We start from the raw sequence: 24,303 nt of genomic DNA on the forward strand, positions 1-24,303 counted from the left end.
CGGCTGTGAGGGAGGGGATCAGCATGGAGTCCCCAGTATTTTCCTGCAGCCCTGTCAATTGGGCAGACTCCTGGACCAGTCTGGAGGTCAGATGAGCATCGATTCACACATTCTTGTGTGTTTGGGCCTAAACATGTAGCTTCCAGCTGATCCATTGGACGGCTAATTGTACGAGTGACGACAGAAAGAGTCGGTGTGTTGTCCCCTTTGATCCAGGGGTAACCGCTCCAAATGGTTGGGCTGTTCAGAGCCATGCGGGTTCGGGATGCATTTATTTTTTCTTTAATGGCATTGTTAAGTGCTTACTATCTGTCAAACACTGTTCTAAGTGCTGGGTTAGGAACAAGTTAATTGGGACAGACACAGTCCCTGTCCCACAGCGGGCTCACGGTCTAAGTAGAGGGAGAACAGGTATTTAATCCCCATTTTACAGTTGAGGAAACTGAGGCACAAAGAGGGTAAGGGACTTACCCAAGGCTGTAAAGCCAGCAATTGGCAGAGTTAGAATTAGAACCCAGGTCTTCGGACTCCCCAGGACCATGCTGTTTGCACTAAGCCATGATTATTTTCCCATCTTTTTGCAGACAAGCCTTTGTTTTGCCCCTTGCAGAGTGACAGAACCTTGTTTAACAAGCTTCCTAGGTGAGAAGCAGTGATGTCTAGTGGAAAGAGCCCAGACCTGGGAATCAGAGGACCTGATTTCTCAGGTCTGTTCTGCCACTTCACTCCTTTGTGACCTTGGCCATGTCACTTAGCTTCTCTGTGCCTCAGTTACTTCATCTGTAAAATGGGGATTAAGGCTATGACTCCTATGGGAGCCAAGGACTTTGTCCAACCTGAATATCTTGTATCTACCCCAGTGCTTAATAGAGTGCCTAGCACATAATAAGAGCTTAACAGATACCATCATAAACTCATTCTTCCATTCATTCATTCAATTGTATTTATTGAGCACATACTGTGTGCAGAGCACTTTACTAAGCGCTTGGGAAGTACAAGTCGGCCATGTCACTTAGCTTCTCTGTGCCTCAGTTACCTCATCTGTAAAATGGGGATTAAGGCTGTGACTCCTATGTGAGACAAGGACTTTGTCCAACCTGAATATCTTGTATCTACCCCAGTGCTTAATAGAGTGCCTAGCACATAATAAGAGCTTAACAGGTACCATCATAAACTCATTCTTCCATTCATTCATTCAATTGTATTTATTGAGCACATACTGTGTGCAGAGCACTTTACTAAGCGCTTGGGAAGTACAAGTCGGCCATGTCACTTAGCTTCTCTGTGCCTCAGTTACCTCATCTGTAAAATGGGGATTAAGGCTGTGACTCCTATGTGAGACAAGGACTTTGTCCAACCTGAATATCTTGTATCTACCCCAGTGCTTAATAGAGTGCCTAGCACATAATAAGAGCTTAACAGGTACCATCATAAACTCATTCTTTCATTCATCCATTCAATTGTATTTATTGAGCACTTACTGTGTGCAGAGCACTGGACTAAGCACTTGGGAAGTACAAGTCGGCAACATACAGAGACGGTCCCTACCCAACAACGGGCTCACAGTCTAGAAGGGGGAGACAGACAACAAAACAAAACATGTAGACATCTGTCAAAACTGACAGAATAAATAGAACTATTCCTTCTGGCTCTGCATTCCCACTTGCTAAGGTGCGTTACTTTTTCTCTCTCTCCAGTTTTATCTCCTAGCCCATGTCCTCCCTCCACTAGTATAGCTCCCCCGTCTCCTCCCTTCATTTCTTAACTTCTCAGAAGACAAAGCCCCATTTCTCTTTTTCCTCATTGTTCTTAGTCACTTCACTTTCCTTCCAAGTTATGCAGCACCTACCCCTTTCTGAATTCCTCTCCTATTCAGGCTCCTGTGATACCATCCTTACTAGTATTCTTTGAGCATTTTCAACCTCCTGACACCCACCGCAGGGTTCCCCGTGACTCCGAAGTGGATCCCGTGCTTTTTTCCCCACCTTCTTTCACAGGCAGTCTCATGGCTTTGGTCGTGTGAGTGATATTTTCTCCTTCTCCCCCTATTCTACCTCTCTCCTGTGTATCTCAAGTCGGGTTTCCTTCTTTAATACTTGATCTTTTTATGGTATTTGTTAAAAAGAAAGCCACTACGCCTGAAGTTGTCTAATCACCCCTGACCCACTCAATTTTCCATCTGACTGTTCCCTCAAGGCTGGGTCTCCTTGCTGTGACCACCTGCTGATAGGGGAAGGGATGGGAGAAGTCAGTCCTGGTTTCCTGAAGTTTATGCAGGAAGAGGAGAGGCTCAGAGTCAGCTAGGGGATGGAGCAGAAGAGAGAAGGCCAGAGGGCTGATGGTTTTCCTGGGAAAAAGCCACCATCTCTTATCCTCTTTCATCTGCACAGACCTCAGCATCCCAACATCCTGCTCGGCTTCCACTCCACCCTTGGGGATCTGTGGGGATGGGATGGGAGTGAGGATTTTTTGACCAGGTTTTCCTTCTCCCCGCCACAAGGAACTTACAAAATTCTGGCAGTGGGACGCTGGGGGATGAGGAGGGGAAGAGGGACAATTAGGAGAAAAACCCAGTTATCCAAACAATGAAATATTTGTACAAACATAATGAGCATCAACCTCAAGTTGTTTCAACAGATCTAAGCAATGGGAGAACAGTCTTAGGGCCAAACAGATGTCCTTCCTGACTTAGGGGTTCACAGTATTCAAATTGTTCCTGGAATTCTAAGCAAAGAGAACAGACAAGTTCTCTTGTCTGGCTGTGGCAGTCTGAGGCTCTCTTGGGTTTTGGCAGGAAAGGCGGGTGGGAGGGTCTCCCTTGGGGATCTGAAGGCAGTGAGACTCACTGTAGCTGCTTCCCATCTCTTGCCTGCCTCAATCCCAACCATACCCCTGTTCTCTCTCCACCCTAACTTTATCCCTCCCCAATTTTCCAACGATCAGGCATAGCCCAAACAACCCCCTCTTCTTTCTTGTAATGTCCAGCTCGAGAGCACAGGATTGGAAGTCAGGAGACCTGGATTATAATCCCATTTTTGCATTTACCTGCTGTGGGACCTTGGGCAAATCACTTAGCTTCTTGTTGCCTCTGTTTCCTCATGGGTGTAATGGGGCTAAAATATCTGTTCTCCCTCTTTGGACCAGGAGCTCCAAGAGGGAAAGGGACTGTATGTCTGATCTGATTATCCCAGATCAATCCCAGTATTTTGCACAGTGCTTGACACATCCCACCATCAAAGCCTTATCCTACCTTCAAAACTTTGTTAAGGTCACATCTTTCTAAGAGGTGTTCCCCAATTAAGCCCTCTTTTCCCCAGCTCCCTCTCCCTTCTGTGCCACCTATGCATCTAGATCTGTACCATCCAGGCATCTAATATTCACCCCACTCTCAGCCCCATGACACTTATATCCAGATCCATAATTGGTTTATTTTTATTATTCATTCATTCAATCATATTTTTTGAGTGCTTGCTGTGTGCAGAGCACTGTACTAAGCTCTTGGGAAGTACAAGTTGGCAACATATAGAGACAGTCCGTACCCAACAACAGGCTCATGGTCTAGAAGGGGGAGACAGACAACAAAACAAAACATGTAGACAGGTGTCAAGTCATCAGAACAAATAGAATTAAAGCTAAATGCACATCATTAACAAAATAAATCGAATAGTAAATGTGTACAAGTAAAGTAGAGTAATAAATCTGTACAAACATATATACAGGTTCTGTGGGGAAGGGAAGGAGGTAGGGTGGGGGGGTTATTACTGTCCATCTCTGCCTCTACTATTGTGGGCAGTGAACATAGCGCTCTGCCAAGTGCTTAGTCCAATTCTTTGCACAAAGGAAGCACTTAATAAATACCACTGATTGCTTAGTACAGTGCTACGCACAAAGTAAGTGCTTAATAAGTATCACTGATTGATAGTAAGCAATTAACAAATATGACTGATCGGATTATTTAGTTTCCCTCCCTCTCGTCTCAGCCATTCCCTGCCACTTTCCTCTCTTCCACAGATCTTTAACAGTTAGCCCTTTGTCTCCATTGATCAGCAGAGTACTTCATCTCTCTCCTGACCCTCCAATGGCTGGGCTGGAGGGATAATAATAATAATATTATAGTAAGCACTTAACAAATACCATAGTAATCGTGGCTCAGTGGAAAGAGCATGGGCTTCGGAGTCAGAAGTCATGGGTTCAAATTCCTGCTCCACCAACTGTCAGCTGTGTGACTTTGGGCTAGTCACTTCGCTTCTCTGTGCCTCAGTTACCTCATCTGGAAAATGGGGATTAAAATTGTGAGTCCCCCATGGGAAAACCTGATCACCTTGTAACCTCCCCAGTGATTAGAACAGTGCTTTGCACATAGTAAGCACTAAACAAATACCATTATTATTATTATAAGTATTGTTACTATTATGGTATTTGTTAAGTGCTTACTATGTGCCAGGCACTGTACTAAGTGCTGGAGTGTATACAAGAAAATCGGGTTGGATATAGTCCCTGTCCCTTGTGGGGCTCACAGTCTCAATTCCCATTTTACAGAAGAGGTCACTGAGGCCCAGAGAAGTGAAGTGACTTGACCAATGTCACACAGCAGACGAGTGGTGGAGCCTGGATTAGAACCTATGACCTTATGACTCCCAAGCCTGTGCTTTATTCGTGACCTCTCCACCCTCCCCCAGTCTGTCTCCTTAGCGTGCAGGCCTGAACCAAGGGGCTGGAGTTCTCCCTAGAATCGGGTTGACTGTTAAAAATATTTACACTAACGCTCTTAGCCCCAGTGAGGGTGGGGGTAAACTTGACTGGGGAAAGTGGTGAGGAAGAGGTCAGACCTGGACTTTTGACCTGGAAGATGGTCACCCAAACCCACGGAAAAGTAATGTTAAATGTCAACGCTCTCAGCTCCTCAAAGATCATCCCCAGAAGCAGCTGTGTTTCCGCGGGGAGCGTGTGAGGTGGATCCAGGCAACCACCCTGGAGGAGCTGCTGGACCTCAAAGCTCAGAACCCGAATGCCAAGCTGGTGGTGGGGAACACAGAAATTGGTAAGAAGAAGCATTTTGGGGTGGGCTCTGCAGGTCCGTGGACTCCTTTTGTTTCTGGCCCAGGAGGCAGTGGGGGGAGATGTCCAGTGATGGACTTACCTTGGTTGCCCGTGGAAGAAGGTGTAGGGGGAAGGGAAAGAGATGTTCTGGTCCATGTGGCTCCTCTGTCGTGGGCTGCCTGAAACCAAAGGGGTGCTTTTCCGTTAGTGCGGCTGTGGAAGAGTAGTGACAACATGCTGCCAGTCCTGGCTCTGGCAGAGGCACAGAAGGATGCCAGGTGGGCTCAGGGCTCCCACACTCTTCCCTGCATTGCAGAGCCCAATGTTGGCATGAGGGAGGATGGGTCGTCCACGGTCCCTGCTGAGCTGGGCTGATCCCCAGGGCTCAGAGGGATGGTCTGGGCATGTGGTGGGGGGGTGTCCCCCACAGAGGGTCACTTTAAAGAATCCCTCTCCTAGCTGAGGGGCTGAGAGACTGTGAGCCCAGCTGCTGGGCGACCACTGCTCTGAGCCCCTGGGACTGCTGGAAGGGAGGTCTGAGCCCCACAGGGCCCTGGGTCAGGGGCCGGGACGAACTTTGTGGTCTGTCTTGGGCTTGAAACACCACAGGCCCTCGGTAGCCAAGAAGACCAGTGGGGTGTTTGGGTCCTATGGAGTTTGTGTTTCTTTTCCTTCCAGGGATTGAGATGAAGTTTAAGAATAAGGTGTTCCCAGAAATAGTTTGTCCGGCCTGGATCCCCGAACTGAATGCTGTGGAGGATGGAGAAGAGGGTGAGAGAGAACCCTACATTGTGCTCCTGGATGAGATCTCAACTCTGGCAACTCCCCTAGCTTCAGTCTTCCCATCTGTGTAATGGGAGCAAGACCGTAAACTCACACATCTGGACACCAGCTCTCTAGACTTTGTGATCTTCACGCCAGCAGTCCCGTAGCAGGGGGAGGGTTGTGTTATTGTGTTAACCTGCCTTCCTCTAGAGTCTGGGTCTCTAGAAGAGCCCGGGTCTCTAGAAGAGCCCGTGGATGCAGGGCCTTGTTTCTGGCCTTGAGGACGAGTCAGGAGCTCCCTGCCCCCACCCAATCTTGGATAAGCTTTCCGGGATTCCCCTGACTGTTAACCAGAGCAGGTTTAGAATTGAATATTCTGAGACAGGAGAGTTTTCTGGAACCTCTTCCCTGCCCTTGCTCTCCCAGGAGAGGGTGAAGGAGGTGTGGGGGTGGAGAAGTGCTGGAAGTCCAGCAGAGAGCACCGTCTCTGTTCACAGGCATCTCCTTCGGGGCCTCCTGCACCCTGAGCTCCGTGGAGAAGAAACTGGCTGAGGTCGTGGCCAAGCTCCCTGACTACAAGACGCAGGTGTTCCAGGGCGTCCTGGAGCAGATGCGCTGGTTTGCCGGGAAGCAGGTCAAATCTGTCGCGGTGAGCCTCTGGGCCAGAGCTTTGGGGTGCGGTGGAGGGGTCACCTGCGGTATGTCAACCCTGCCTCAGATTCACAACTGAAGCACGGAAGGTGGTGATGCCTACCTTCCCTCCTTAAAGAATGGGGTAGAGTGTGACACAGAAGTTTTGGCAGAGTGGCCAGGGCTAGCAATGCACTAGGGAATAAATTACTGAGGTGGCAGAGTTGCTGCATTCCTCCCTGCCCCTGCCAGTCTTTCCTGGTCAGGGCTGAGCTGATTGAGAGCTGCCCAGGATGCTGCTGCTGCTTCACTTGCTTTACCCAGGGATGGGATAGAAGGTTCCTGAGTCCTCCTGCCCACAGCCCTGAGCCCACCAAAAAACACCAGCTCTGATTCTCCAGGGATGAACTCTGACTCCACATTCTGCCTCCGTGTCCCTAGTCCATCGGGGGAAACATCATAACCGCCAGCCCCATTTCAGACCTCAATCCTGTGTTCATGGCAAGTCGAGCCAAACTGATCCTGGCGTCCAAACGTGAGTTGCATCTGCTTGTCACCAGGTCAGCCCATCTGCAGGGCTGGGTGCAGAGCTGGGAGGTGGGCAGGAGGGGACCGGCAGGATGGAAAATATTCTCCAGCATGGCTATTTCTGGACAGGGTGATGTGGATCGGTGAATACGTTTTTGATCTCGGTCTCTGGCTGCTATAATTTGGGGCCAAAGAAGTCGTATGAGCAAGGGTGAAGAGTTGGACTGGGATCCAGGAGAGTTCTTCCTGATCTAGATCCTCCACTTCCACATTTTTACATCAGTTCAATGCCTCTGATTTAAGCTGACACATTTTTTAATGGTATTTATTTAGTGCTTAGAATGTGCCAGGCACTCTACTAAGCACTGGGAGTAGATACAAGCTAATCAGAATGGACACAGTCCATGTCTCACATGGGCTCACGACCTTTAATCCACATTTTACAGATGAGGTAACTGAGACACAAAAAAGTGAAGTGATCTGCCCAAGGTCATACAGCAGACATGTGGTAGAGCTGGGATTGGATCCCAAGTCCTCTGACTCCCAGCTCCATCCACTAAACCACACCGCTTATCTTTGGGGTTGTTTTGTTAGGGGGGATTGGGTTCCAGTATGCGATTGGGCCTTTCCACATGTCCCAGGGATGGAGGGAGACACTCGGATTGCTTTGATAGGTAACTGTCCACAGTGTTTGCAAACACATCCCTGTGGGCCTGCACATTTCACCAGTTTAAGCTTCTTTTAAGCTTCTGCAGGTCGGAAATGCTGCTCATTATAATCTGGAATCTAATCTAATTAACATAATCAGAGCATGAAACCAGAAAGGCGAGAATGGAAAACAGAGACAAGGAGAAAGTGATCCGGAGAGGGAAGGAGCCAGAGCTGGAGGGAATCAGATGCGAAAGAAGCCTAAGAGACAAAGAGAATCAAAAAAAGGATAGTTAAATATCCAGGCAGAGTTGCCAGCATTTCCCCTGGTGATGTCCCCAACAAGGATGATGATGATGTCCTGTCTCCCTGTCTCTGCTGTGTGACCTTGGGCAAGTCACTTAACTTCTCTGTGTCCTTCGACCCGATGAGCTGGTACCTACCCCAGTGCTTAATATAGTGCTGGGCATGGAGTAAGCGATTGACGAATACCATTAAAAACAATAAAAAGAAAAGTGGTACTTGGAGTATGTGCACTTATCAGATAATAGAAACAGTGATTTTTTAAGCACCTCCTATGTGTCAAGCACTGTGCTAAGTGCGGGGATATGTACAAGATAATCAGATTGGAAACATTCCCTGTTCTACTCAGGGGCTCAGTGTCTAAGAGGGAGAGGGAGCAGCCCTGTACCTCTAGACCTTAAGCTCGTTGTGGGTAGGGAATGTGTCTGCTTATACTGTACTGTCTTAAGTGCTTAAATTAGTACAGTGTTCTGCACATAGTAAGCTCTCAATAAATACGATTGAATCAATGAATGCAACATTAAATGAAATCAGTCACCCTGAGGAAAGAAGGCTTATTAGAGACAGGGGCCAGGTATGCCTTCTTCTGGAAGAGTTTTCCCTCTTTGACATTTGATTTGCTTTCCTCAGCCTTCCAAATTTCTCCAGAGGCATAAGTGAAGTCAGTTGATCCTGTCAATAATAACGATAATAATAATAATAATAATAACAATGATGATAATTGTATTTGTTAAGTGTATTTGTTAGGGTGGATATAGGATAACCAGTCCAGACACAGTCTAAGTGGGAGGGAGATCAAGTATCGAGTCTCCCTTTTACAGATGAGGAAACTGAGACACAGAGAAGTCAAGTGACTTACCTAACAACACCCACCCAGCAGACACAGCTGAGACCAGAACCCAAATACTCTGATTTCCAGGCCCGGATTCTTTCCATTAGGCTCTGCTGCCTCTGAAACAGAAGTACTATGCCACCACATTAGCATATGTTCCCATGAAGAAGAATTGAGGTGGAAAAAAGTGTGTATGAGAGTGTCTTAATTGGTCTGGCCGAGCTGGATCACTTTCCTCTCTTGTCGTGTAGGAGGCAGGAGGACTGTCTGGATGGATCACACATTCTTCCCTGGCTACAGAAAGACAATCTTAACCCCGGAGGAAATATTACTCTCCATCCAGATCCCCTACAGCAAGAAGGTGAGCGGAGGGAACAGTCTGCAGATAGATCCTCTAAGGGGCAGACTAGGTGAATTTCTGATCACCTAACTCTCCCTCCTCTCCTTTTTACACAGACACTTATCCTTTACACAATTTCTTGACTCAGTCAAAAATATTAATGATCTATACTGAGGTCAAAGCCCTGGGTAATAAGCCCTTGGAAGTGGACAGTAATGATAACAATAATAATGGTATTAAGCGCTTACTATGTGTCAAGCACTTTTCTAAGCACTGGGGCATTGTTCTAAGTGCTGCCCTCTAATCTAATCTAATCCCTGCCCTCAAGGAGTTTACAATCTAATGGGAAATTTATTTCTCTCTTCAGTTGAAGTCATTTGGAATATCAGGTCCTGTGCTTCACATTCCTCCCAGCAGCCTTTCCTAGGTTGCAGAAATTATTTTCTAGCTGGAACAACACCTACCGAGAGGCAACGTGGCTCAGTGGAAAGAGCACGGGGTTTGGAGTCAGAGGTCATGGGTTCAAATCCTGCCTCCACCACTTGTTAGCTGTGTGACTTTGGGCAAGTCACCTAACTTCTCTGGGCCTCAGTTACCTCATCTGTAAAATGGGGATTAAGACTGTGAGCCCCCCGAGGGACAATCTGATCACCTTGTAACCTCTCCAGTGCTTAGAACAGTGCTTTGCACATAGTAAGCGCTTAATAAACGCCATCATTATTATTATTATTACCAGGCTTTCCTTCCCCTGTTATACTGTATATCTCTGCATCGCCTCACTTTACTCCTCTTGTAGCCTCTGCATGTTTGAAATGAGATGAGGAATCCTAACCAGTTCTGAACCATTCAGCCTGACACTAAACATAGAAGGACTGCGATGTCGTATAAATCATGTACCATGTTTCCTTCAGGGTGAATACTTCTCAGCTTTCAAGCAGGCCTCCAGGAGGGAAGATGATATTGCCAAGGTGACCTGTGGGATGAGAGTCCTGTTTAAAGAGGATAGCACGCAGGTGCGCGAGCTGTCGCTGAGCTTCGGCGGAATGGCTGACAGAACTGTCATGGCCCTGAACACTGCCAGGAAGCAGGCGGAGAGGTGAGAGAGAACTAAATGGCTGACGTGGAGCCGGCCGGCAGAGTCTTCTTTGAGACTTCGCTTCTCACTCATTTGCTCTTCTGATCTGGGCAGAAACTGGGATGAGTCGCTGCTGACAGACGTGTGTGCTGGGCTGGAGCAGGAGCTCCGCTTGCCTCCCAACGCCCCGGGTGGGATGGTGGAGTTCCGGCGCACGCTCACCCTCAGCTTCTTCTTCAAGTTCTACCTGACGGTGCTCCAGAAACTCAACAAGTACAGCATTGGAGGGGTGAGTGGCCCTTGGCCAGATCAGAGTGGAGACCATCCATTTCTCTGCTCCTTTGGTCCCTCTCCCACCCTCCCTGACTCCCCTCTACCTCCTCTGATTTGTTTTTTCCACCACCACCCTCAGTTTCACTGTTTTAATCCCACTCTAGGAATGGGGGCCCCATCCCTTCCACTTAAGTACACATGGGGTGTCAGGCTGTGACTCGTCCCCTGAAAGATGAGGGAGAAGGGGAGGAGGGGCGGGCATGCTGGACCAGCAGGTGGACCATCACCTTGCTGCCCCTAGCTCCTGGCTGGGATTTACCTGTATTGATCAGCACCTGCTGGAAGGCCAGGAATTTTCAACTAGCACAGCTTTCCTGGCAAAATCAGGAAAAAGGACCACGGAGGGGAGTTGTAAATCCCTTCCCCTCCCTCAGCCTCAAACCTCAGTCATATAAGAGTGGAACCACAGGGAATGTGACCCCTAATTTTGGGTTTGGGTCGTTTGGATTGCTCATGCTCATGTGTCCCGGGCTATTGAAAGGGAGTTAGGGTGGGTGGAAGCATTTGTGTCCCAGTAGCAGTCTCCCAGTGAGCCATTTGCCCACCTGTCTTTCCCCTGGGTGAAATGGGACAAGTGGAATGGGTGGAAGTGGTGATGCTTGGGAGGATTCCAAAATGGCCTATAGGTGAGACACCAACCCCATGAACGTGATGAGGGTGCTTGTGTCTCCATCCTTCCTTCTCCTGAGGGTAGCGATCATTCAATTAGTCAGTAGTAATTATGTACCTTTGGTTTGCCATTCATCGGATTAAACACTTGGAAGAACACAATAAAATTAATAGACATGATCCCTGCCTTTAAGAAGCTTACAATTTAATGTGGGGGAGACAGACCCTAAATGAATTACTGATAGGAGAAGGAAGGAAAAGGGGATCTGTACATGAGCTAGTGCTTAAGTAATAGAATTTCGAACAAGGTGCTAAGGGAAAGGACTTGGGGAGAGTAAGGCCAGCAAAGAAGAGAAACAGCAAAGTGAGCAAATGCATGGCCCATCCTGTGCTCTACTCTCTTTCCTGTGCAGAACAGTGGCAAACTGGACCCCACCTGTTTCAGCGCCACTACTCTCTTTCACAAAGATCCCCCGGCCAATGTCCAGCTTTTCCAGGTAAGGGGAGGAACCCTCCAACAGTGGACGCTTCTGAGTTGAAGTGGGTAGTGATTTTAGAATGGTGCTTGGTGAGTGGTGATTAGTGCTAAGTGGTGACTGCGCACCCCTGGGTGGAGAAAGGGCAGACTTAGATTCAGACTGATATCTGACCCCTCCCTGAATCACCTCCCTGTTATCGCATTCCCACTTACACCTTTCCCCGTGTTTGTCATGGCCATTTCCTGCCTCTTCCTCCCAGAGCCGGTTGTTGGGGGAAATGGAGTTTTTCCCATCCCGCCTCTAACCCATGGCTACCACATCTGCCCCACCTTCCCCTTCCTTGCTCCTATCGCTGCCTGGTCGAAGGGCTCGGACCTCTAGAGTGGCTCCAGGAAACCTTCCCACAGAGTCTCCCCTGGCCCTGACTGGCCCTGCTTTGGTTCCAGGAAGTGCCCGAGGGTCAGTCTGAGGAAGACACGGTGGGCCGGCCCCTGCCCCACCTTGCAGCCGCCATGCAGGCCACTGGGGAGGCTGTGTACTGTGACGACATCCCCCTGTTTATCAACGAACTCTCCCTGCGTTTGGTCACCAGCACCGAAGCTCACGCCAGGATCAAGTGAGTGTGGTCAAGACTTGGGCTTGTTGGGGGTCAGGATCATTGCCCAAAAGGGGCCACTTTGGAGTACTTTATGCTCGGGCCCAGGAGAATCCCACATTCACGGGGTGGATGCTCTCTGTGCACAGAAGGCAAAATAATATGAAGTGAATGTCGTAATTATCCTTCATCACCTTGGGGGGAATCTTGCTTAATTGAGAGGGTGGGAGGGAGTGGAATTAAGTGATTTAGAGCACTGAGTCAGAAACTCATCATCCACTTGCTACCTCTCTGAGATCCCCAACTGCAAACCGGAGAGCACAGGACCGAGCTTAAGGAAATATTTTCAAGGAGATAGTCTTTGAGCCTGGTGGATTACTGCCATTCTCCTCTCCTCTACACTGGGGAGATGGTAGTCTATCCACTGGCTGAGCAGGGAGTTTGAGCCGGGAAACTGGGATCTATAGCATATCTCACGTTCCAGTCCTCTAGGGCACACACCTAACTGAAAGAGACTCATCTCCTGGCACCAGCCCCACACCTCCGCTTCCCCACTCCACTTTGGGGTTATGTTTTTTTCTGGAAAACTTGACTGGTTTACTGAAAAAATGTTACCCCAAAGAGGAGGGAAGGGGAAGGTGCGCCCCTGGGCTGGACATCCACTGCGATATTGCTGGACTGACCTGCTTCCCTGGGTTCTAGTCCTGGCTGTGATTCTACCCTGGGCAAATCCTAAAAAAGAGCCTCAGTTTGTCCATCTGCAAAATGGGACCAGAATCCTGCTCCCACTCCTCCTTGTCCCAGGAATGACAGGAGTCTGAGGGAGATACTCTGGGGTGAACTCTTCAAGCGGCTTGGAAGAAAGATTACACATTGGTTAGAGGGGGGTGTTCAAACGATACTCCAACATACTACAAACATCCAGTAAGGGGTCACTGGGGTTGAACCGTCCCCAACATAGTGCTGGGTCATGCTGGAGGGGACTGGCAAGGCATCCTTGGGGGCCTGGGTCCTGGCAGTGCCAACTCCTGCGATGAGGGAATTGGGTTCCCTTGGCTCTGCCAGGGCTGACCCAGCCCAGCGCTGTAGAACGGACAGCCTTCCACCGAAATAGGGGGTTGATGTCTCCTCCCCACTTACGTGGCTCCTCCCCACAGATCGATTGATACTTCGAAAGCCCAGAATGTCCCCGGATTTGAGTGCTTCCTTTCAGCCGATGATATTCCTGGGAGCAACATCACTGGGCTGTTTAATGATGAAACAATCTTTGCTAAGGATGAGGTATGGTATCGAGTGGAGGGGGCTACTCCTGAAGTGTCTAGAAGAGGGCAGCTAGAGGAGTCTTCACTTGGTTGGAAATTGGCCTCTGGGGTTGGAGTGAGACAGTGGAACCAGTCTGGGCTCAGTCTGGAGGTGGGGAGGCGGGGAAAGCTGAATCGAAGTCCTGCAGGGGGACGGGAGGCGACCGAAACAACAACGAATATTGCAGGGCTGCTGTCGAATAATTGATCGGAGCTTCTTGGCTCCTGAAAGGTTCATCGGTCAGACAGAACGATGGGTCCACAGCATTGAGGTCCAGAACCATATCAATATATTTAATCAGAATAGACATCACATACCTGCCAGAGGAAGCAAGGACTTCCCCCGTTGTTGATTGGCAACGGAATTTGTGCATCTGCCTATAGGTCACTTGCGTCGGGCACATCATCGGAGCTGTAGTAGCCGACACCCCTGAGCACGCCCAGAGAGCCGCTCAAGCCGTGAAGATCACTTACGAGGAGCTCCCTGCAATCATCTCAATTGAGGTGGGCCAGCCGGGCCCTGCTCTTCTGGCCCTCACAGCCCCACCACCTCCCCCAGTTTGCCTTGGAGGAAAGAGATGGTCCCTGAGCCTCTCACCTTGACCCTCCTGGTCACCTCCCTCCCCTTCCTCCAGGGACCATAATGAGTGGGAGGGGTGGGGTACTACAGCTCTGAGCACTGCTCATCCCCTTTCCCTTCTTGGTCTTCCAACCGCTATGGAAACCCAATGTCCCACTTTTGTTTCTCAGGATGCCCTGAAGGAAAACTCATTTCATCATGGTCACTCTCCACTGAAGATTGAGAAAGGAGATCTTCAGAAGGGATTTGCTCTTGCCAATCATATCCTTGAAGGTACCGGAAGATTGTTCTAGGTGTATCGCTTGACACAGAGCTTTGTCCGAGAAGATGACATATAAGTACCACACCCTCAGTGAAAGTCTCCCACCTATTGTCGAATCTCTAAGCTCCTGACTTGACGGGACCACAGGAAGTCATCTAATCCATCCCTCTGCCTCCAGGCAGGAGTCCACCTATGCCAGTCTGTCAGAGAGCGCTTTATCTATTCCTGAGAGAGAGATCTCTCTCTAAGGTGGGGAGATTCCATAGCTGAATGTGATTATATCTTCTGTGAATCACAACCTCATGGGAAGATTTTTCTCTCAGCTGATCCAAAACTCTGCCACTGTTATCAGGGTCCAATTCCCCGTTAGCGGAGTCCACTTCTTTGTTCAGTAACTTTCTGAGGCCCAAATCTTCACTGTTTTCTAGCACTCACCAGTCTTCCCTCAGCTTGTATTTGCGGCATTTCCTCTCTGATACAATGAGTCCTTTTAAGCATCTGGGCTTGCTGAGCTCCCTGGTTTACCAGCTATTCCAGATTCGGCCTCTGTGCTCCTAACAGCTTTGTTTCCTGCTGGCTCTCTAGGAGAGGTGTACATTGGTGGGCAGGAGCACTTCTACCTGGAGACTCACTGCACCATTGCGGTCCCGAAAGAAGAAGGAGAGATGGAGCTCTTCGTGTCCACCCAGAACACAAGCAAGACACAGGTGACCAACTGGCCAGGCAGGACTGAGGAGGACAGTGGAGGGAAAAGAGGGAGAAAGAGGGAAGGCTGCTAGAAAGACACGTCTGTTGAGAGCCCTGAGAAGCAGCGTGGCTCAGAGGAAAAGAGCACGGGCTTTAGAGTCAGAGGTCATGGTTTCAAATCCCGGCTCTGCCACTTGTCAGCTGTGTGACTTTGGGCAAGTCACTTAACTTCTCTGGGCCTCAGTTCCCTCATCTGTAAAATGGGGATAAGACTGTGAGCCCCCGGGGGACAACCTGATCACTTTGTAACCTCCCCAGCACTTAGAACAGTGCTTTGCACATAGTAAGCACTTAATAAGTGCCATTATTATTATTATTATTATCTGAGTGTCAGTCTGAACCTGCTGCCACTCCTTTAACCTGGGAAGCAGGGGTGATAGAGAACCTACCTCTCCATGCCCCTTCTGTTGGAGTTTACAGTCCAAAAATGCTAGGTCCAGTGAGACTCTTAGCTATGTGGACTGGGGGCAGCTGAGCCTGGCCCATGGTGAAGCCTGAATTTCCTGCAGTTGAGCACAATAAATTCAAGTCAACTCCTCCTTGCTCTAGTTGGCTCCCACTCTCGGGTCTGAAATCAGTCCTGAGTGGTATCGGTTTGGCAGAGGACTGCCCAGACATTCATACATTAACAGGGCCATCTTCTTCCCACAGAGTTTTGTTGCCAATGCCTTGGGGGTCCCAGCGAACCGGATTGTAGTTCGTGTGAAGAGAATGGGAGGGGGCTTTGGAGGGAAGGAGACCAGAAGCACTGTACTGTCCACAGCGGTGGCCCTCGCTGCCCACAAGTAAGTGCCCAGCACAGGTTCTGGGGGGCTGGCGGCCTTTAGAAGGGAATGACATTCTTGTGGGAACGCAGGGCCCGGGAGCGGGCCTGGGAGAGGCCAGAAGGGTGGTAAAGGTGGTGGTGTCTCTCCCAGGACTGGCCGTCCCGTACGCTGTATGCTGGACCGAGATGAAGACATGCTGTTGACGGGCGGAAGGCATCCCTTCATGGCCCGCTATAAGGTAAGGGATGGAGGGGACCCCTGACAGGGCTGGCAGCAGAGAGCACTTAAGGAGGGAATGAGTGGGGTAGCTGCAGTCTGCAGAGTCCCCAAATGGGAGCATTAAAGTGTGGCTGGCCAGAGTTTCTTCAATTATACCTTGGGCAGGCTCCTTTCCGGGAAGGTGTTCCAGAGCACAAGCACCTCGGTCTCCCCACGAGATGGCAGTCCTGTCCTCAGGGAATCACCGGGAATCCATGATCAGGGACCGGAGCCCTGTCACCAACTCAGTGTAACACATTCAGTTTCCTTACCTTTCTGCTCTTCAGTTTCCCTCTCTGGGAGATGAAGTCGGTGGTGGCTAAAGGACATCTACTCAGAAAACCTCTCTGTTAAGACAGAGTATTCTCATTACTGTCATTACATCGGCACCCGAGTTTGGGCTGCTTAGGTGAAACGTCCCCACCTTTGGAGTTCCACCAAACTTATAATAATAATAATAACAATGGTGATGGCATTTATTAAACGCTTACTATGTGCAAAGCACTGTTCTAAGCACTGGGTGTGGTTCCCTGGGATAAAGGCAGTTAGATATGGCCCCTCTCCCTTGGAATTTCCTTCTCCAGGAGTGAGTGGAGAGGAAGAGACGGTCAATGTATTAGGACACACCGGTGGCTGAGGGAGCTCCAGAAGTTTTCCTTGACATTCCTCGATCCTTTCTGTTTTCCTATTAGGTTGGCTTCCTGGAGAATGGGAAAGTGGTGGCTTTGGAGGTCAATCACTACAGCAATGCAGGAAACACGTTGGATCTCTCGGAGAGTGTAAGAAGGGCCCCGATGTCTGGAGTCCTGTTGGGATAGAGGAAGCTCCAGTTTGTCCCCCCCAAATACTAAGGAACTGACCTTCCAGGCAGGGCAGTGTGGGTTGGTAGGTCGATTCCTTGAGCTGAGAGGCAGAAGACTGGGACTTGTGGAGTTACATAGGGTCTCAGGGCAAGTCACTTTGCTGGGACCATCAATAATGTGCTAGATTCTCCTCCGTCAGTCAGTCAGTTGTATTTACTGCGTGCTTACTGTGTGCAGAGCACTGTACTAACTGCTTGGGAGAGTACAGTACACAATACACTGAGGTGCACCAAGGAGCACTTGTTCTTCAGGAATGAGGGATGGAGAATGAACTGAGCTGCTTCACCTGGAAACTGAGTTCAGGGACAGAGGATTCTGGAGGTGTTGTTGCCAAGCATACTCCTTTCCAGAGGGCAGAAAACTACCACCCCAAAGGGTATGGAGTCACCCGTGCAGCCCATGAGAATTCCTGGAATGCTGTGCCTGGCTCCAGCCTGCTTCCTCTTGTCCTACTTCGGGCCATATCACATGACTGCCTGGTTCTGGAAGGGGCTAGCCTTGCCATTCTGAAAAATTGCAGGCTGAGTGGGGCCATGGTTGAAGTTTACTCAGTCATGAAGCTCATCAACATAGCCAACAAGGAGTTATTTGCCAAATCTCATATCAATAAAATGAGGGTGTCCTTGGAAAAGCCTGATACTAGTAGATTCAAACAAATTCTAGACTGTAAACTCCTTGTAGGCAAGGATCACACCTACCAACTCTATTGTAATATACTTGCCCAAGCATTTACTACAGTGATCTGCACACAGTCAGTGCTCAGTAAATACCACTGATTGACCACAGGAAACATTTTTCCACCTACCAGGTGGTAAATGTATGAAATCCGTTAGCACAGGAAGTTGTGAAGGTGCAAATAATCTGTAGGTTCTTGAAGGTAGGAGAAATTCGTGGATGTGAGGTTTGGAATAGAGTACCATAGAGAATGGGGTAGCTAAATGATACCTGGGTGATAATATACAGTAAGGTTGTTAGAAGAGGTTAACACTTGCTAAATGTAGTGAGGGATTGAGCTAATTGTAAAAAATTCTGAACTCCACAGGAAAACCTTCCACGGACCACCAATATTCTGCCTTAAGAGGGCCCTTCCACCTCCGGCACACTAGTGTCCTGCACAGATTTAGACCAACATATTATGCCCTATCTGAAACCTGGCATTTAGGCTTTAGTTTGGGCTGAAGGCCTCCAGTTACAGAGCTGCTAATGTGTCCTTGAAAGCCCACCTGCAGGAAGCGGTCTCTTCTCCCCAGGGGGGTTTCCATGGTATAGTCCTGAAGCTGAGAACCTCACATTTGCCACATTTAAGGATTTTCATCCACCAGAAGACTTCTTTAGGGGAGCCAGGGGATACACTCATAACTCTTTCCTGTCCTGTGTCTCCCTTTCCAGATTATGGAGAGAGCTTTATTCCACATGGACAACTGCTATAAGGTCCCCAACATCCGGGGCACCGGAAAACTTTGCAAGACCAACCTGTCCTCCAACACGGCCTTCCGGGGCTTCGGGGGGCCCCAGGGGATGCTCATCACTGAGTGCTGGATGAGCAGGGTTGCTGTGAAGTGTGGCCTCCCACCTGAGGAAGTAAGAACTGGAGACAGGGCCTTGGGTCAGACACTCTCAGGAGAGACCCCTCCCTCCCACCCCTGCCATGCACTTCACTTCCCTCACTCCCCGCTGAGCCACAGTAATTGGTGCCTAAAATGGAGAGGGATGTGTTTTGGATGGTTTAGGGGAGGGGGAGAGGGAGGTGGTTGGGACAGTTTAGGGGAGGGGGGAAAGAGAGGTGGCACACTGAGCCTCTGTCTGCCTTGGGGCAGGTGCGGAGACTGAACATGTATGAAGATGGCGACCTGACTCACTTCAACCAGAAACTGGAGGGGTTCACGCTGCCCCGGTGCTGGTCAGAGTGCCTGGAGAGCTCCCAGTACCATGCCAGGAGAAAGGACATCGAAAAATTTAACAGGTCAGTGGGGGAGCAGGGAGGGACCGTCCCTGGGCAGTGCACCTGCTGTGACCGTCCATCCTCCTCTGAGTTGAAGGTGGGAAGACAATCTCAGGACCCAAGAACATCTGGGTGTTTTGACCCCAGAGGATTCTGAGATGCTTTTCATTTGAGGAGCAGGATAGAAGAGCCCTGCATGAGGCATGAAGTTGTAGTTCAGGGGCGCCCATTGGGACAGTCATAACTGTCCTAATGACTACCTGTGGCTCTCCAGTTAGGAAACACTAAGTGACCCAGACATACCCAGGTGTGGGGGGAAAGCAGGGCTCTGCGCTGGAGTAGAGGAGGGGCGGTGAGTTCCACAGCCCTGGAGCTTCCAGGGGTGTTGGTTCTCACTCTCTGTGAGCTGAGGAATCCAGAGGATACTCTGACTCATGCTAAAAATAGAGATTATCCTCACTGCAACCCCTGAGGTGATTCCCCAGATTACCCGCTCCTGATTTGCTGTTAAGTCAGTGAAAGAAAATCAGGCACCTGAGCCTGCATAACGGAAAAGACTTGACATTCCTGTCTGTCCTCAGGGCGAACTCTTGGAAGAAGAGGGGATTGGCCATTATTCCCACCAAGTTTGGAATCAGCTTCACTGTTCCTTTCCTGAACCAGGTGATTGCCTTCTCTTTCGTTAGGTGTTTTTTTTACAAGGCTGGGGCCTTACCTGTGTCGTTGAAGTCATCTGTCAACACATCTTTATTGTGGATCCCCAGAATGTCTATCATCGTTCTCGACTCTTGGGGTACAAGAAGACACATCCTTGTCTTCCAGGATTTTTCAGTCAAATATGGGAGGCAAGGGAAACCCATTCAGTTGACATGAATAGATGCCATGATTATGAAGAATCACTTTATAAGGGAGACTGTCCCCTGGACCTGTGATTGACAATGGGGAGGAAAAACCAGGGAATGTTTCCGGAAGGCGATGCCTGATAAAATAAGATTTAAGATAGGAAGTTAATGGGTAAGCAGAATAGAAAAAGAAGGTTGCTCCCCACAAAGAGTCTGCTTGGATATAGGATTTTCTGCATTCTGAGAGGAAACAAGTCCGTTTAGAATAGAGATGGCAAATTGGCAGGGAGTGACCTGAGTAAGTTGGTAGGTTGGGGTCAGCTGGGAAGAGGACCACAATCATTCATCGATTGCATTTTTTATGTGATTACTGTGTGCAGAGCACTGTGCCCTGCATTTTGTAGAGTACAATACAATAGAGGTGGTAGACATATTCCCTGTCCCCAAGGAACTTACAGTTAGAAGCGGAGGCAGATATTAATATTAAAAAATTCTGGATATGTACATTCATACATTCATTCAATCTATCGCATTTATTGAGTGCTTACTGTGTTCAGAGCACTGTACCAAGTGCTTGGGAGTGTATAGTGCAACAATAAACAGACATATTCCATGCCCACAGTGAGTTTACAGCCTAAAAGGGGAGACAGACATTAATTAAATAAATAAATTACAGATATTCATTCATTCATTCCTTCAATCGTATTTATTGAGCGCTTACTGTGTGCAGAGCACTGGACTAAGCGCTTGGGAATTACAAGTTGGCAACATATAGAGACGGTCCCTACCCAACAGCGGGCTCACAGTCTAGAAGGGGGAGACAGACAACAAAACAAAATGTATTAACAAAATAAAATAAATAGAATACATATGTACAAGTAAAATAAAAAGAGTAATAAATATGTACAAACATATATACATATATACAGGTGCTGTGGGGAGGGGAAGGAGGTAAGGTGGGGGTGGGGGAAAGAGAGGGAGAGGAAGATATGCGCATAAGTACTGTGGGGCTGGAAAGGGAGGGGAAATGAATAAAGAGAGCAAGTTTGGGTGACAGAGAAGGGAGTGGGAGAAGAGGAAAGGGTGCTGTGGAGCTGAAGGTGGCTTGATTATCAAGTGCTTAGAGGGTCACGCAGAAGGGAGAGGGATTGGGGGAAAGAGGGCTTCATTGGGGCAGGCCACTTAGAGATGTGACCCTAAAAAGGCTTGGAAAGTATGCAGAGTGGTGGGCAATCATATATGAAGGGGGAAAGAGTTTCAGAGGGAGATGTGTGCAAGGTATCAGTGGTGAGGTTAAAAAAAATAATAATAATAATGGCATTTATTATTATATATTATTATATGTTGCCAACTTGTACATCCCAAGCGCCTAGTACAGTGCTCTGCACACAGTAAGCGCTCAATAAATACAATTGAATGAATGAATGAATGAATTTATTAAGCACTGACTATGTGCAAAACACTGTTCTAAGCTCTGGTACAGTGAGTAGTTAAAGGAGCGAAGTGTGAAGGCTGGGTGTCATTCACACTGTGAAGCTTCAGACTGCAGAAAGAGACATGAAGGACTAATGTCTGCGGTCCCTGGAAAAGAGCCGTCTCAGAGGTTGTTGGGTTTTGACTCCCTGGTTGATCGCGGCCGGCACTGTCTGAACACTGCCCCGGCTCCTTCCTGACTGGGGTTTGGGTCTGAACTGGGGTTACTGACAGCCTGTCTGGAAACTCCTGGTTCCGTTGGCCATTTTCACATTGGTTCCGCTCCATTCAGTCGTCAGCCTGGGGTCTTTCCAAAATGGTCCCGCTCTAGGCCTTGGGTTGATGCTGCCCTCCTTCAATCTTCTCTCTGCAGGCCGGGGCCCTGGTGCACGTATACACGGATGGCTCCGTGCTGCTCACCCACGGGGGCACGGAGATGGGCCAAGGGCTGCACACCAAGATGATCCAGGTAAGAATAATAATATTTCTGGTATTTGTTAAAGCGCTTACTATATGCCAGGCACTGTATTAAGAGAAGCAGCATGGCTCATTGGAAAGAGCCCGGGCTTTGGAGTCAGAGGTCATGGGTTCAAATCTGCCACTTGTCAGCTGTGTGACTTTGGGCAAGTCACTTCACTTCTCTGGGCCTCAGTTTACCTCATCTGTAAAATGGGGATGAAGACTGTGAGCCCCCCATGGGACAACCTGATCACCTTGTAACCTCCCCAGCGCTTAGAACAGTGCTTTGCACATAGTAAGTGCTTAATAAATGCCATCAAAAAAAAGTGCTGGGATGGATACAAGCAAATTGGGTTGGACCCAGTCTTTGTCCCATATGGGGATCACGGTTTCAATCCCCATTCTGTAACTGAGCTGTAGAGAAGTGAAGTAACTTGCCCAAGGTCACACAGCAGACAAGTGGCAGAGCTGGGATAAGATCCCATGACCTTCCAACTCCCAGGTCTGTGCTCTATCCACTATTCCATACTGCTTCTCAAGCAGTCTGGGCATTCCTGTCACACTTTTCCCACACTTGGAAGGCTTCTCCGGTTACAGCTGTGGCTGAAGGGCCATTCCTGGCTTAAGAAGCAGCATGGAGAAGCAGCATGGCTTAATGGCAGGAGCACAGGCTTGGGAATTAGAGGTCATGGGTTCTAATCCCGGCACCGTCACTTGTCTGCTGTGTGACCTTGGGCAAGCCACTTAACTTCTCGGTGCCTCAGTTACCTCATCTGTAAAATGGGGATTAAAACAGGGAGCCCCACGTGGGACAACCTGATTACCCTGTATCTACCCCAGCGCTTAGAACAGTGCTTGACACATAGCAAGCACCTAACAAATACCATAAAAAAAATAAGAAGGGTTGGATAAACCATCGGCAGTGTAAGGAAGCAGCATACTCCTTGGTCTGCCCTTATCCAGAGGAGATTCATCCATTCATTCATTCATTCAATTGTATTTATTGAGTGGTTACTGTGTGCAAAGCACTGTAATAAGCGCTTGGGAGAGTACAGTAGAACAATAAACAGACACATTCCATACCCACAATGATCTTGCAATCTAAAGGTGCCTTAAGGAAGGGATCCTGTCCAGCAACTGGAATTCCTTCTTTGCTGAGTGGCAAGGACCAACTCGGCTGCAAAAATGACAGTGATGGGTCCTAGGCTACCTCTGTCTTCTCCAGTCCTTTTTTCATTGGTAATTAATAACAATAAGAATGATGGTATTTCTTAAGTGCTTACTATGAGCCAAGCACTGTTCTAAGCACTGGCACTGTTCTAAGCACTTACTATGTGTCAGGCACTGTACTAAGCACTAGAGTAGATACAAGCTAATCAAGTCAGGCTTAATCCTTGTCCCACATGGGACTCACAGTCTTAATCCTCATTTTACAGATGTGGTTTCTAAGACACAGAGAAGTGAAGTAAGTGACTTGCCCAAGGTCACACAGCAGACATGTGGCAGATCTGTGATTAGCACCCAGGTCTTTCTGACTCCCAGTCCTGTGCTCTTTCCACTAGGCCATGCTACTTCGTCTTCTGGATCCTTAATCTCCACTTCCCACTCTTTATCAGGTTTATCAATCAGTGTGCAGAGCACTGTAATAGGTGCTTGAGACAGGACTATTGTATTATAGTGCTGTTAGACATAATTCCTGCCCTAATGTATTTTCCAGACAGAGAGCTAAGCCTCGGTTCCACTGAACAACTCTTGCAAAGTTATTCTGGGATCGTGTGTAGTGGTCCCAATCCCAATTCCTTCTGTATGGAGACAGTCCTCCAGGATTTCATCCTCTGTTCCGCTCCTACAAAGGAAGCTTGTAGAAACCAGGTCACCAGTCCATGAGGGGAAGACAGGGAGGCTTTTGGTTTTGACAGCTGGGATTGCAGGAAAGGAGGTGACGAGGGCTAGGGAGAGACTGCAGGGAAGGGCCCTGGTGTTTCACACTGTGCATGAGACAGCTGGACACTTCCTCCCTTGCAGGTGGCCAGTAAAGTCCTGGGAGTCCCGATGTCCAGGATCTACATCAGCGAGACGAGCACCAATACGGTGCCCAACACCTCTCCGACGGCTGCCTCCGTCAGCACGGACATCAACGGGATGGCCATCCAGGTATGGACAAGGCTGAGAAATCCAGCTGCCTTAGCTGGTTCAGGGTGGCAGGGCGGGAAGCAGCATGGGTTTCTCAGGATGCTCGGCCAAGCCCGCACGTGGCCACCCATTCGCCATCCCGGGCATCACTGGCTTTCAGGGCTCAGTGTGTGTCTCTGGCCAAGGGGAGAAATGGAGGGGAAGGGGAGCAGAGTTGAAGGACATAAAGGGGAGGGAAGACAAGGTGTGTAAAGAAGGCAACAGAAGCTGCTGCTGCCGGTGCCTCCTGGGGCCTTAGAACTGGCAAATTGGGGACACCAGTTTTTCCTGGTCTTTTGCCAGCCAGCCTGGCCTTCCTGTGTGTGGAGCACTGTACTAAGTGCTTGGGAAAGCACAATACACCAATAAACAGACATATTTCCTGCCCACAATGAGCTTACAGTCTAGAGGGGCTTCCCTTCGCCTGGGAGGAAAAAAAATAAATAAAATGATGACATTT

At 48.9% G+C, this 24,303-nt stretch overlaps 1 protein-coding gene across 1 annotated transcript in view; it reads left to right on the forward strand.

Annotated features, from left to right (window-relative positions):
- LOC119950032 (xanthine dehydrogenase/oxidase-like) overlaps window positions 1-24,303 on the forward strand; it is a 48,759-nt gene that overhangs the window by 17,513 nt on the left and 6,943 nt on the right. Inside the window, exons 10-30 of the mRNA XM_038771931.1 lie at window positions 4,900-5,041; window positions 5,719-5,811; window positions 6,303-6,454; window positions 6,877-6,970; window positions 8,998-9,107; window positions 9,998-10,182; window positions 10,276-10,450; window positions 11,517-11,600; window positions 12,029-12,198; window positions 13,335-13,458; window positions 13,863-13,982; window positions 14,229-14,331; window positions 14,906-15,027; window positions 15,719-15,852; window positions 15,985-16,072; window positions 16,785-16,871; window positions 18,345-18,536; window positions 18,773-18,918; window positions 19,479-19,560; window positions 21,586-21,681; window positions 23,697-23,825. Coding sequence (XP_038627859.1) covers window positions 4,900-5,041; window positions 5,719-5,811; window positions 6,303-6,454; window positions 6,877-6,970; window positions 8,998-9,107; window positions 9,998-10,182; window positions 10,276-10,450; window positions 11,517-11,600; window positions 12,029-12,198; window positions 13,335-13,458; window positions 13,863-13,982; window positions 14,229-14,331; window positions 14,906-15,027; window positions 15,719-15,852; window positions 15,985-16,072; window positions 16,785-16,871; window positions 18,345-18,536; window positions 18,773-18,918; window positions 19,479-19,560; window positions 21,586-21,681; window positions 23,697-23,825 — 2,628 coding nt within the window. The remainder of the gene's footprint in view (window positions 1-4,899; window positions 5,042-5,718; window positions 5,812-6,302; window positions 6,455-6,876; window positions 6,971-8,997; window positions 9,108-9,997; window positions 10,183-10,275; window positions 10,451-11,516; window positions 11,601-12,028; window positions 12,199-13,334; window positions 13,459-13,862; window positions 13,983-14,228; window positions 14,332-14,905; window positions 15,028-15,718; window positions 15,853-15,984; window positions 16,073-16,784; window positions 16,872-18,344; window positions 18,537-18,772; window positions 18,919-19,478; window positions 19,561-21,585; window positions 21,682-23,696; window positions 23,826-24,303) is intronic.

Source organism: Tachyglossus aculeatus, chromosome X1, assembly GCF_015852505.1.
Source record: "Tachyglossus aculeatus isolate mTacAcu1 chromosome X1, mTacAcu1.pri, whole genome shotgun sequence".
Lineage (NCBI taxonomy): Eukaryota > Metazoa > Chordata > Mammalia > Monotremata > Tachyglossidae > Tachyglossus > Tachyglossus aculeatus.